This window comes from Tetrapisispora phaffii, chromosome 1 (genome assembly GCF_000236905.1).
Source record: "Tetrapisispora phaffii CBS 4417 chromosome 1, complete genome".
In the NCBI taxonomy this organism is placed as follows: domain Eukaryota; kingdom Fungi; phylum Ascomycota; class Saccharomycetes; order Saccharomycetales; family Saccharomycetaceae; genus Tetrapisispora; species Tetrapisispora phaffii.
In genome coordinates, this window is record NC_016520.1 from 508,537 (window position 1) to 522,229 (window position 13,693).

General features: G+C 29.8%; 2 protein-coding genes across 2 annotated transcripts; one reads left to right on the forward strand and one right to left on the reverse strand.

The window, feature by feature from the left end:
- Positions 1 to 1,681: 1,681 nt before the first annotated feature.
- MEC1 (protein kinase MEC1) lies at positions 1,682 to 9,034 on the reverse strand (the record flags this gene model as incomplete). The annotated part of the gene is made up of 1 exon (XM_003683712.1): positions 1,682 to 9,034. The coding sequence occupies one exon, from the start codon at positions 9,032 to 9,034 to the stop codon at positions 1,682 to 1,684; it is 7,353 nt and encodes a 2,450-aa protein (XP_003683760.1).
- Positions 9,035 to 10,019: 985 nt separating this feature from the next.
- Positions 10,020 to 12,776, forward strand: HSL7 (protein arginine N-methyltransferase; the record flags this gene model as incomplete). The annotated part of the gene is made up of 1 exon (XM_003683713.1): positions 10,020 to 12,776. One exon carries the CDS (start codon positions 10,020 to 10,022, stop codon positions 12,774 to 12,776), a length of 2,757 nt encoding a protein of 918 aa, XP_003683761.1.
- Between the last annotated feature and the right edge of the window lie 917 nt (positions 12,777 to 13,693).

Below are 13,693 nucleotides of genomic sequence, written 5' to 3' on the forward strand. Positions count from 1 at the left end.
CTCAGTTACTTGATCTTGTATAGCGTCAATTCTAAGAAAATACATTAAATGAACTGACTCTTAAAATAAATTCCTACAATTATCGTTTAGAATATCACTATGGTTATATACTCATATTTCCTTTATATTCCTTTTATTTAATGACCATTTATTTGATATATGTCTTTACACAATGACAGCGCTATTATTGTGCTTAAACAAATTTCACTCAAACTATCGCGCGTTTCTTAATTAAGGCAGTAGAATTTTGATAGAGTAATCCACTACTCTTCCGATACAACCAAAAAGATATATACGTTTCCTAGGTCGGCCTTGTAAGGTTTGGACAGCCAGGTCTTCTTCGTAAGTAGCAATTCATGTTGACACTCTAATAGGTACATATGGTACCATATAAAAATGAAACATGATCAAAAAGGAAGCTGTAAAGAATTATCAACTGAAAAGAAACTGTTGTCCCTCGTAACAATTACGTTTACTTATGAATTACGGTCATACTGAAGGAGTAAAGAAATTATGTTTATTTAGTCTGATAGTGTGAGACGAGTCCTATAACTGAACAATTGTAAACTCTTTTAAGAAGTGTCTTTAGACTAAGGTTGTTTATAAATTGATCAATTGTTAAAAACTTTTCTCTTTGTTTAGTTAAATACTTTAACCCTAATGAAACTTTTCAAATATCACTTTACTCGTTGGTAGTGCGGTGTAAGGATTTCAGTTTAAGTAAAATTTTTTCGTCATTTCATATAATATGAAAAAAAAATTTAGTATATAAGTGAAGTGAATTTTTGAAAGTTAATTAACACTATTTAATTACTTTTTAATGTGCAATGTGTTATATAATAAGGATTTAATGTTTTTGTCCGTCTTGGATATACCTTTATATGAAGAGGACAATGGTGAACAAGTACCACAATTTCTGATCGATTGCAACCAGAGGGTTGCTCTGAAGTGAATTTATTAATAAGCTTTGCTTTTATATTTTTTTATTTCTAGACAATATCAATAATTTAATTGAAAAAATATTTATATGATTATACTTTTTTCCAATATACCAATTGTTCCGACTGAATAGTTGGATTTTCTATGTGTCGACAACCTTTTTTTCGTTAAGTTTCAGCCTTGTATGAAAATTTATTTTTCAATTAATTTTTGAATAGAAATTGTTTAGACTTCAAAAAAGTTTGAGTTTTTTTGATTATGAACTCACTTCAGTTAGGTTAAAGATTTGAATTCTTTCTTTTTTTTTACATTTATTCTTATTTACATGATGATTATATTTGTCGACCGGGCGGACATATTAGTATCAGTGATGGAGTAGTCCTATATTGATCTTTCTTTTTGTGTACAAATTTTTAAAAGGAGAGTGTTAGGACATTATTGCTCCATTGTTGAGAATTGATGATTGGTCACAAGATATCTGATTTTTATTATTGTAAACAATTGTATTATTAGGCGATGATAAATTATTTACAGGCATTTATCCAAAATTTCACCTTTTTCTCAAATTTTTTTTGACTATTGTTCTTTATATGATGATTCTCTATATTCACACTGTACTAAATGGTTTAATTACCATTAATGACTAGACATACACAAAAACTGATTTAATGACTCTGAATTAAAGAACACTCTTGAAATATTTATTTGTAATAAACTTCTTATCATTATATAACACCTATCATTACCAAAATGGTAACCAACCTATATACATTTGGCTTAAATTTTCAATAGATGCAGCTTCTTGGATTAAAGTTTCAACCTGACCAGGGACACTTAAAACTAAACCATCCCTAGAATCAATACCTCTGATCTTGTTTCTTAAAACTTTTAAGGCTTTTTGAATTGAGTAATCCATGTTTCTGTCATACATAATAGTCTCAATAACATTAACCAACGAAACTTCATTTTGTCTCATTATTGAAACTGTGATTTCACTAGATTTTTTGAATGTACCTTCAGTGCCCATAATACCTAACGCATCATACAAATTTTGGGTTAATCTAAATGGAACAATCTCAGGTACTGGTAGTCTCCTACCTTTTTCAAATAAACAATCGAAATCGACATGCAACACCTTCCCAGTTTCTACATCTAATAAAATATTTTCACAATGCCTATCACCTAGACCTAATATATATCCAACCATCGACATTACTGCATATGATCTAGAATATTCATTTCTCGAATTGTACCAACTTATTGGATCAGGGAATGTTTCCAAAAACCATTGATGTAAAACTGGAGGAAATTTTTCTAATTGTGTTTTATGGAATCCAAGTTTTTGATCTGGAGGTACATTTTGCCATTGATCATAAAGTCCCTTCAAACTGTACTTTAATTTCATACTTTCATATTTGGTCACGAATACAGAACGCAAAGTTACCACTTTCGGAACAATCTCAATCAAGCCACAATCTTCTCTCAGGGACAGAACAGAATATGTGGTAATTCCTAGATTTCTTTTCGTCGCCCCTATTTCCTTTCCTAACATAAAATCCATAGTAGTAGCAAACTGCATATATTGGTTATCTTGTCTTACATCTTCTTTCTTACACATAATACCATATATCTTACCATCAGAACCGATGATGTTTAATTTCTTGGGTTTTTTTAATGATGAGAACACCTTATAAGAAGACCCAAATCTTGCTATTGTAACTAAGGAACCAAATGGTTGGTAAGTTTTCATAGATTCTGAGATCAATGGAGACAACATCTCTAAGTTTATTCTCACAGGAACAACCATCGAGGAAGGTGCCATATTCATATTAAAATTAAAATCTTTTTCTAGGGATCTACCTGATCTAGTCGATGTGTTTTTGAGTTCCTTTAAACAAACCGTGGTAAATGCAGATACTAAATCAGCAGACTGAATTATATGTTGTACATTTTTACAATGTGTGCCATACTTTTCAATAATATATTTCCCTCTTTTGACTCTTTCTTTTGAGGTAGAATTTAGTAATACAGAAACATACCACATCATATGAGAAGGATATTCTAATGCTAAGTTTAATAGTATATTCATAATTAATTGGGATGATAAACTATGCGAATGTAAAAGTCTTGATAACAGCTGAGTTAGAACGGAATACCAAATATATTTTGGACAAGATTGTAAAGAATTTTCAATACTTCTACATATATCTTCTGTTGTTTTGACTAGAACTTCTTTTCTATGCCCCTCAGGCTCATTCATTGCACCTGTTGCAGTATCCAACCAAAATGTCACAACTTTTGGAAGAGTTTCACGTACCTTAATAGAATTTTTTTCAAATGCTAATAAAAAATAGGATATAGATTTATACTCCAACCTTCCATTTGTCTCATAACCCTCTGCCTTCTTTCTCTCTAGAAGACGACTATAATACAAACCCATGGAATAATATGGTTTCTCCCATTGAGGATCTAAATCCAATACATCTCCATATTGTTTAATAATTTGTTCTGACGAAGAGTAATTAGATTGATCTAGCCATTCAGTATATTTTAATAATATTATTGCCTTATCTCTAGGCTCAATTGTCAAATCATTCTGATATCTCTCATGTATCTCCTTTAGCAGTTTAATAGCTCTATCATTCTCACCCTTTGTCCATAGGATTTCAGCAAATTCAAGTTCTTCACCATGTTGACCGAATTTTAAACAACTCATTAAGGATTTACAAGATAAATCAAGTCTGGAATTTTTTCTGCTCAATTGAGATATTTTAAAATATGATTTTGCTAAATCATTTGAAGTATATTCAACATCTCTTAGAGAATCAAACGATTTTCTAATAGAAAGCAGATAATGATTTGGTACAAAATCAGCGCCGACTCTTTTCATTCTAAAATCTAATAAAGATGTATTACAATCAAATAAGAACCTATCTCTACTATTTGACAAAATATTTATATCATAAAGACCATGGAGTTTCATCAATAAATCTTGCATTTTGATAAAACTGATTTCTCTACAAGGAGCAGTAAAATGCATTCCAATAAGTTTAAAACATTTGTTAATATAATTTTTAATTTTTTCTGGCTGATTAGTGTTTACATATGATAGAGCCTTACCAACATTATATCCAAGTAAAAGTTCTGGGTCACTTACAGATATCAATGTCTCTATGTTTCCTAACCATGATTTTAGAATTGTAATATCTCCGACAAGATTTGCTGACTCTATACCCATCTTATACCATTCCACCATTTCTTTATCAATAGTCATTGAGGTAGCTGGCAGTTTTGGAGAAATATTCATTAAAACCTTTGAATAATTTTGGTGGTCAAAATCAAGTTTTAACATTTTAGAAGTGGCGTGCTTTTCTTCGGTGTGATTTCCCAGACTTTCAAAACAGTACTGTGCCATTTTCCAACTATCAGAATATTGTAATTCTTGTATTTTAGAACTCAGATTGTCTGTAGAAAAAGTTTTTAAAAGACCATCAATAGAGTCGATATCACCAATTTCTTCATATGTTGTTTGAAGTGATAGCAATAAATTCGGATCGGTCACAGTTGTTGATTTCTTGGAATCTCTCATACATTGCTCTAAATACAAAGCTGATCTTTCAAAAGAATTAGTCTCTAACGATCTCTTAGCTAGTAAGTTAGCTGATATTGCTTCTAAAAAATTCTCTGTTCTATTAAGCATTCTTAAAAACCTCTCTTCCTTAATGATGAAAGTTCCATAACTATCATTATAATTTTGCTTAAATTGCGTCATCCATTTTTTACAATATTCAATGACATTAAAAATTGACTCGAAGCACATTTTTAGAGATTCTATTTGATGATGGTTTAAACCAACCAAATCGTAATTAAATATAAATTGAAACTCAATTATTAGATTATGCATAATTTCCTCATATATTGATGTAGGATCAGCTTTCATTATTATATCCATTGTTATATATGGAAGCAAAAAATTTGATAATGTTCCATCATCTTCTCTTATCAAAGATGAAAAAACGTGTAATGGGTGATCTTCCCCTGTACCTATTTTTAATAAATCCAAAGTTAAACTTTTAATCCATATCTTAAATCCTTCTTTTACGTTATATGACGGGTATTTAAGAGGCACATACTCTTTCCAAGATTGAGCCAAGTATAATGAAGAAAGAAGTGGATATAATGTTGTTTTTGAAATTGTATTAAACTTACTCCATAATTTTATTTCATTTGGATAAAGTTCTGGTTTATTTATATCCCAAGATGCAGAACTTAAGCCACAAAATTTTAAAGATTCTTGCATAACTAAAGCAACGAAAAGTTGTTTACTTGGGTTTTCACTCTGCCAAAACGCAGGAACTAGTATATTGTCAAGCATCCAAACCAGAAATTTAATTGTTTGAACCTCATCATTTAGATCATATACCTTATTCTCAGAGGACATCGACTTTCTCATATCATAGATATTCATATCTAATGTACCGATAAGTCCAATGCATCTGGTACATTGTTCACTTAGTGATTTATCGATTGAGCGAAATTTATAGGAAGCATCAATTAAGCCAGCTAATAACAAAGTTACATTAGATTGCTGTTTAACATTTGTAAAAAAAGTGTATGATCTTTCGGTCTGCTTTCTCTTCAAAAATAATTCAATATTATTTAAAGTTTGGTGAATGACGTACTTATTATTACTCTTTAAATTATCTGCAAAAATGGGGATCCAATCTGTGATACTACGGATTTTGCTGACCATCCTTGCAAATGTATTATTTCTTACCAAAATGCCAAGTTCTGTTTTATTCACCAAAGCAATCATAATGAAAGGCTTAATATTCATAACTAGATTGCTCTTATCTTTAATTAGAATATCTAAAATTTCATAAATCGTCGATCTTATTTTATAATTAAAAGTTGACCAATTTTCTAATATATATGATATCAAGGAGTCAATTACTGTTGATAACTCTTCATCACTTAATGATACTACCAATAATTTCCAACATCTTAAAGCGCTAAAACGGACTTCATCTATTTCTATTGCTGTTTGTAGACATATACTTATCTGGGCTAATGCTGAAATAATTGATTTTTTATTAGCATGCTTTATTAAGAATGATATACCATTCACAACATGAACCTTTTCATAGTGAGAGGTTCTTCCTTCAACGTCATGAATATCACAAGAAAACACTTGAAAAATACCTAAAATGTTATCTTGCAATTTTTTTTGAAATTTCTCTTCTCTCTGTGTGTCCCAATCTTTGATGTTTTTATATTTTGAACCATGTCTTTTATCTTTTTCAAAATCAGTTACCAAATATCTAAGAGCACATATAATTGTTTTCTCGTTTTCATTTCCGGTGACCTCATCGAATTCATTATTTTTATAAAGTTTCAAAAATTCAGCTAGTGTTCTGTAATCAGGTAAATATGCACTGATATAACCTTTGTCAAAGGTAGGAAGCCTATTCAAAAATAAAGCCTCTAAAGTTTCTAGTGAAAATAAACCATATTTTACTAGCGCTACAGCAAATATTTGCCTACTATTTTTTTCTAGAAGATTAGCCTTTACAATGTTCATTCTTTCAGGATCATTGTCCGACATAAGTTTCGCAATTTCAGTAAATGCGTCGCTTTTGTACTGAGTAAGAGCATATGGGACAATATATCTTTGATATATTTCTAAAATAGTTTTAGGTGAGTAACCAAGTAGTTCGATTAGTCTTTGAAATGTTAACTTCCTTTCAACTAAATTTTTACCGATCTGCCTTAACAAAATTGGTAGAATTGGAGATAACAACTGGTAGGGTGTTTTATTTAATGTTTTTGCCATACTTTTAATTTGAAATTTCATCATATTATGAATAGTATAATCTGCAGAATTAAAAATATCAATCAATTTTAATAAAAGTGTATCAAATATTTCATCTGAGGTAGTTAATGTAAGTTCTATCCATGTACTAATCAGCACCTCTGTTAAGTAAGCATTTTTCTGACTTTGAAGGAATTGTACCAAAAGAGCTGTGTGCTGGTCCTCTGAATTATGAGATGCTGATATATTTAATAATGGTATCAATTTCCCGCTTAAAATACGTAAGTATCTATCTTCTCCAGTAAAAGTTTTGCTTATTATCTCAAAAATGTTACAGGGTCCTTCCGCTACAATTTCATTTGATTCCATTTTCAGTTTTGGAGGTTGATAGTGCATAAATATTCTTCTCATACAAACAAGGATACTTGCCTTAGTAGCAACAGAAAAATTTATTGAATTAACATTTGACAGATAATATTTTAACATTATTTTATACGTTTCAGAAAATTTGAATGCGTCAGCTCTATCAGGCCTTATAGTTTTAAAATTATTATGTGCCGTATTATCATCACAAATATCACATTGTTCCCAATTATGAATATCCAAGGATTTATCTTTTTCTCTGCTTACCTGATAACATGTCAGTAACCCCAGAACTTTAGCCCACATGACTAATTCATGTTGTTGGTTTGTTGTTACTGATATTTTTACACGAGCCAATATCTCTTCAAGTAGGTCCGTTATATCAGTTTCATATTTTCCTAACAGCCCAGGGCATACTTTATTCAAAAGTAACTTTAATTCTGTTACCTTTTTATTAACCCTTTCATCAAATGATTTTATTAGCCGTTTCCTTAAATTCTCCAATTGAATCTGATCATTGCTAAAGGGAGATATAACATGATGCAATATATATTTGTCGACTAAATCATTTTTTATAGTCCAAATTCTGTTGTTTTCGTCAAATTCTAATTCATTTTCTTTTGAGCATCTTCTTTTTATATCAAATAAAATAATCAGCATTGATTTCTGACTGAGGCTATTAAATTGAACCTCCTTCATTGAATTTTCATCAAGTTTATTCAAATTTAGCCATTTGTCCAATGGTAGGTATTCTTTGAATATGTTCACAAACTGATTTGAAAACTTTGCTGAATATTCCTGTTGTAAATTCTTGTCATTGGCATTAATTCCAGATATGCAGATTAAATAAACTCTGAGCAAACCTTTTGCTATGGTATCATCTTCTTCTATCACCATACCCTGCAGCATCTTCATGAATTGATACATAGTAGTTAAAACAAATATCAATTTACTTGTGGATCCAATTTTTAATTGACTTCCACATTTTATAGTTCCACTTAATGCATAATCAGTTATTAGAGAAAAATATAAAAGTTCTAATCGAAGAACAGCCAAATAAAGAGGCCTATCCAGATCTAATCTGATAGAACCAAAAATAAACAGTACTATTCTGATAGATCTTTGAAAATAAAAATCCCAATTATTGACTACTGATACTGAGTCAAAAAAAGTTAAGCTATTACTGAATTTATCATTTTGACCAGATAAGAAATATAATAAGACATATAGCTCTTTCAACATTTTGTATAATTCATCTGTATTAATGTTAGTGGTCATCACAATTTCTGTCAATTGTTTTTCAATAGAGTTAAGTCGATTTAATATAAACGTTGATAATGAAACTTTTAAAGTTGTTGAATGTAAACATGATGTCAAACCACACCATTCAGTTAATTTCTTTCTTAATAACCATAGCCTTGATTTACACATCTTATTATCTTCTTTATTATTATTTGATAGATTTATGTTTAAAATTGCTATTTGAGTAAATTGTTCAAACAATGATATTATTCCATAATCATTTGATTCTAGCTTTGAATATTGTGAATTTGCAATTGAGAATGACGTCCAAAGAAGATAAGGTTTTGATTTAATTAGCAAGTCAATTGCCTTTATTGACTTGTTAAATATTAAGTCGCTATTCTCAACGAATAAACTATTTTTGTTATTATTATTATTATTATTATTATTATTATTATTATTATTGTATGAACTAATGGTATTTTCTTTTAAGTTACTTATCAAAGTAACCATTATTTTTAAACTTTTTTGTTCTCGAAGATTATCCTCTGGTATATTAAATTTTTGGCATTTGTTAAGATGGCTATTATTTCGGAAATCATTATCATCTGTTGTATCTAATCTAGACTCTTTGATAGCATGTATCAACTCATCTAAATACTTAATATGTGTTTCCATTTTTAATAAATGATGATTTGGTTATATATGTCTAACAATTACGGAGTCATGCATTTGAATATAAACCTCACTAGTTGTATAAAACGTCAATATTTTGATACTAGAGTTCTTATAACTGCCCATCTAAGTGTTAAATATTAATTGATTAATCAAAATAAATATAGTTAGTTTTAAAATCAATGGCGGTTATTTTGTAATATCAAAGTTTACTATGTAATATTCATTTTTAATAGTTTTTAAAATTAAAATTGCACTTGAACTCAGAAGAAACCTTCACGTTTTTGGTGTTCCAAAGGTTACAAAGTATGCCGGGTTACTAGATGGGTAAGCTATTATCGATATGTCTTTATATACTTATATATAATAAGTAAACTATAAATTGTGTTCCTTACAAGAACCTCATATATATATAGATGGATATATCAATCACAAATTATCAAGCACTATGCAGATGGTCCAGTAAATGTAACAGTGAATCCATTGTAAAGAAACTTTGTACTTAGATTTCGCAGGATTGTGAACGAGTTATTATGAGTGTTTAAATACTCATTTGTAATATTATTTACTGATCAATTGTTGTTAGATGACATTCGTTGTGTCGCAAATATAGTCACCTAACAACACTTAAGCATATAAACAACATATGAGACAGCTTTTAATGTGTATGTTACCTACTTCTTTTCATTACTTTCACTATTTGGCCGAGTTTTTAGTTTATTGATCTGAAAAATTCGTGTTGTTTTGCCATGTTTTTTTTAGCTACAAATTTTCAGTAATAATGAAGCATCTTAAAACATATTGACACCATAATATTATACATTATAAGTATAGTAATTGTAACATCCTACTAGTCACGCTTGAGGTGAATTGAATAAAATTGAAATCAAAGAAATATACTCATAGAATTACTTCCAAGACGAAGAAGCAGCGTAACTCAGATTCTCTAATTTTATTATATTAATAGAACTACCTGTTTCATAAGAAAATGATTCAAAGCAACGTTTACGTCGGTATTAAACCAAGCTTCAACAAAGTAGATGAATCCTTTTATGATGAGACATATTCATCAATACCTACTGTAAATTTTGATTATGTTTTGTTGCCTATAACGAATCAAAGATATAGCCAAATTGCAATTAAAGCTGTTGAAAATTATAGATTATCACAAAAGGAAAGTTATAATTTATTTTCAGAATTAACTATTCCTGAACCAAAATTGCAAGATCTTTATATACCTCCATTTAAATCCAAGGCATCATTAAATGGTAGTGATGGTCAATATATTATGCATTTGGGTTTACTAGCGTCTTGGCTAGATTTAGATTCCATGGATCCAGTAATAAGTGACTTTAGTTATAAAGTTTTATTAAATGAATGTAAGTACGCTAGATTTGTAGGTATTAGGAAGCTATTAGTGGCACCACCGAGGGATCTATCAAATTTGACTCCATATTCACAAACTATAAACAGATTATTAAATCATGAAGTTCTTACAATGGAACCTAAAATTACATTATCAATATCACTACCTTTAGTTGAAGATAGTGAACCATTTGCTACATGGGAATTATGGAATACCGTGAGAAAGATATGTGAGTACAATGAATTACTGACCATTTCATTAGCTTTACCTAGAATTAAAACACCATCCTATGTATTAAAACGATGGTTATGCGAGCCAGTATCATGTTTATTAATATCTTCTTCAATCTTTGAAACTAATCAGAATAATTATCCTGTGTTACATAAGTTTAATCAAAAAATACTGAGAGAATTCCAAAGGATTAACGGCAATTCACAAAGTGAACAAGGTCAACTATGTGTCATACTACATGGTATGGAAAAACATGCTGATTTTATTAGAGGAGGTTCTGTTTCATATCTTGATTATATTAATTTTTTGCTAAAGAAAGAAGATAAATTAATAATGGATGAGTTTAATAAAGAAGCCATCAACATGACCAATGAACAAGGAAGTTCTAATGCAAACTTAATCAATGAAGATAAATGGTTACCTAAATTAATGCCGCCTTTACTACCTAACTCTGATAATTTAACTAATGATACATATCTAGTTTTTGAAAATGATAGGACAAAGTATGATTTATACCATGAAGCTATTCACCAGGCAATTCATGATAAATTGTCATATATCCAACATTTAAAAAGGAATAACTCTCAAAAATTTCAGATTCTAGTCGCTGGTGCAGGCAGGGGTCCATTAATTGATGAAACATATGATATTTTGAAGTACTATAATGTTTTAAATAAGTGCAAGATAATTGCCATTGAGAAAAATTCACAAGCTTTTTTGTTTTTACAAAAGAAGAAATTTGATAAATGGGTTGATTCAGTTGAGTTAATAAGATGTGATATGAAAAAATTATCAAATGATTTTGGTAAATTTGATATTGTAATAAGTGAATTATTAGGATCTTTTGGTTGTAACGAATTATCTCCTGAATGTTTAATTCATATTGAAGCCAATTTTAGTCGTAAAGAGACAATATTTATTCCAGAATCATATTCGTCATATGTTGCACCAGCATCTCTTCCATTGGTAAGACAAAAATTAGACAAATTTTCAAATGGATTTGAAAAACCGTGGTTAGTGAATAACATTCCATATTGTATTTTATCTACTAAAATCAATAAGATATGGTCATTTCAACATCCATTGTTAAAGACAGAAAATCAAGACAATAAACATTTATTTAATAAGAATATTGAGAATGGTGAATTTAAATTAAAACATAAATGTGAAATAGATGGGTTAATTGGATTTTTCAGTGCAACATTGTATAATAATATTACTTTATCTACTTTACCTGAGGGGTTTACGATCAATGATCCAAGAAAAGAATACGACACGAAGATTACCACTAATGATAAAAATGAATCAATTCATACAAAAAATTTAAAGTCATGGGCACCCATTTTTTTCCCTATAACTAGTCCATTAAGCATAACTGATGATACTGAACTATCTGTGTATTTCAATAGGATTTCAGACAGTCAATTAAAAAAAACATGGTATGAATGGTCATTAGAGAGTTTTATATACTTGGTAGTGTCCTCAACGTCACACAAACAGAACGGCAATACCACAGTTGCTAGTAAGAGCATCCATAATCAAGCATCATTAAATGAACTTAGAGAGACAACCACAATTAAGGATGAACAGTCATTGATGGAGCTTAACGGTAGTGAAGAGGTACAACCACAACCAACACAACAAGAATCGAATAGAAACTACTATTATCAAAGTGAATTTGAAACAGGAGGATGGGAGAGTGTCAACGATATCCATGAGTTAACAAGCGATATGAGTAGATTGAATACCGATAACACAAATGAAGAGAACAAAATCAGTGCAACGTTTGATTTAAAAGTATCACCAACACATGGTCGTCATAACCAACCTAGTTTAATCGAAGTTCAAAGCATCGATGAAGATAGTCCAGAGAATTTAGATTATTCATATGAACTCGAAGAAGATTTTAAAGCCATGAGAACAAATAACAATGATATCTCAACTCTAAATGATGATACTATGGACCATGATAACTCTTCGCATAAGACAACAAATAAAAATATGAATACAACTGCAAACACAAAAACCTCCAGGGATATAAACACAAATAATACAAGCAACAATCAATTAGAGGTCAATTTACGCATTAGAACTGGAGTAACGAAATTACATAATATGAACGGTAATAAATCATCCATACCATACTAAAAACACACACACATACATACACACAAACATATATATATATATATCTTTCACCGGATTAACAACAATAATATAATATAATTAATTAATAAAATAAAAATACGTCATAACTTAATAATAACAATTCATATTTAATGTCATTTGTCCCTTATTTCAACACTTTAAATCTAATAAATGTCGTTGTTGGAGATCGTTTAGATTCTATGGAATGGCCCCTTGTGTAGATTTCACTGACAAAGGAAAATGATAGTTGTAGGGGTAGTTGTCGGTGGGTGCAGTTGTACATGGTATTCTCACGAAACTGCAATATGCACCTTAATGCAGACATTGTCTGGAAAATGAGGGCATGCCCGACAATGAAACTCTAAAGAGCATGCTACGCAGCCACATAGTAACGCAGCGACGTCAGTAGATGCATTTTACGCGTGTGGGCTGTGAAAATATATAAAGTACAACTAGTCAAAAACAATCGTGAGGGGATGATGGTACTAAATAAATCAACCATCCGGTGATGACATCTCTTTTCTTCTTTTGTTCCTTTTTTCATCATCTGCATCAGTTTCTCTTTGTAAAACGTATAATAATACTTGGTTACCTTAGTATGGGATTTCACTTTTTTTTTTGTCGCTATTTAGGCGATATCTCGTAATTAATATATTAAATTGGAGTATATTTTGTGTTTTATTAAAAAATAGTCATTTATTTTATTTTTTAATTATTGTATCTATTATTTATGAGAGTTCTTGCGTACTTAACTATGATTTACCTACAAATTACGTATCATATATAGATGTGTAAATATATATCAGTGTATCGTGCTCGTTTCCTAAGTACTATCTATCATGCAGTGACTATAGTTGCAATTAGATATACATATATAATATATACATATAATATATATATATAGATATATATTAAAA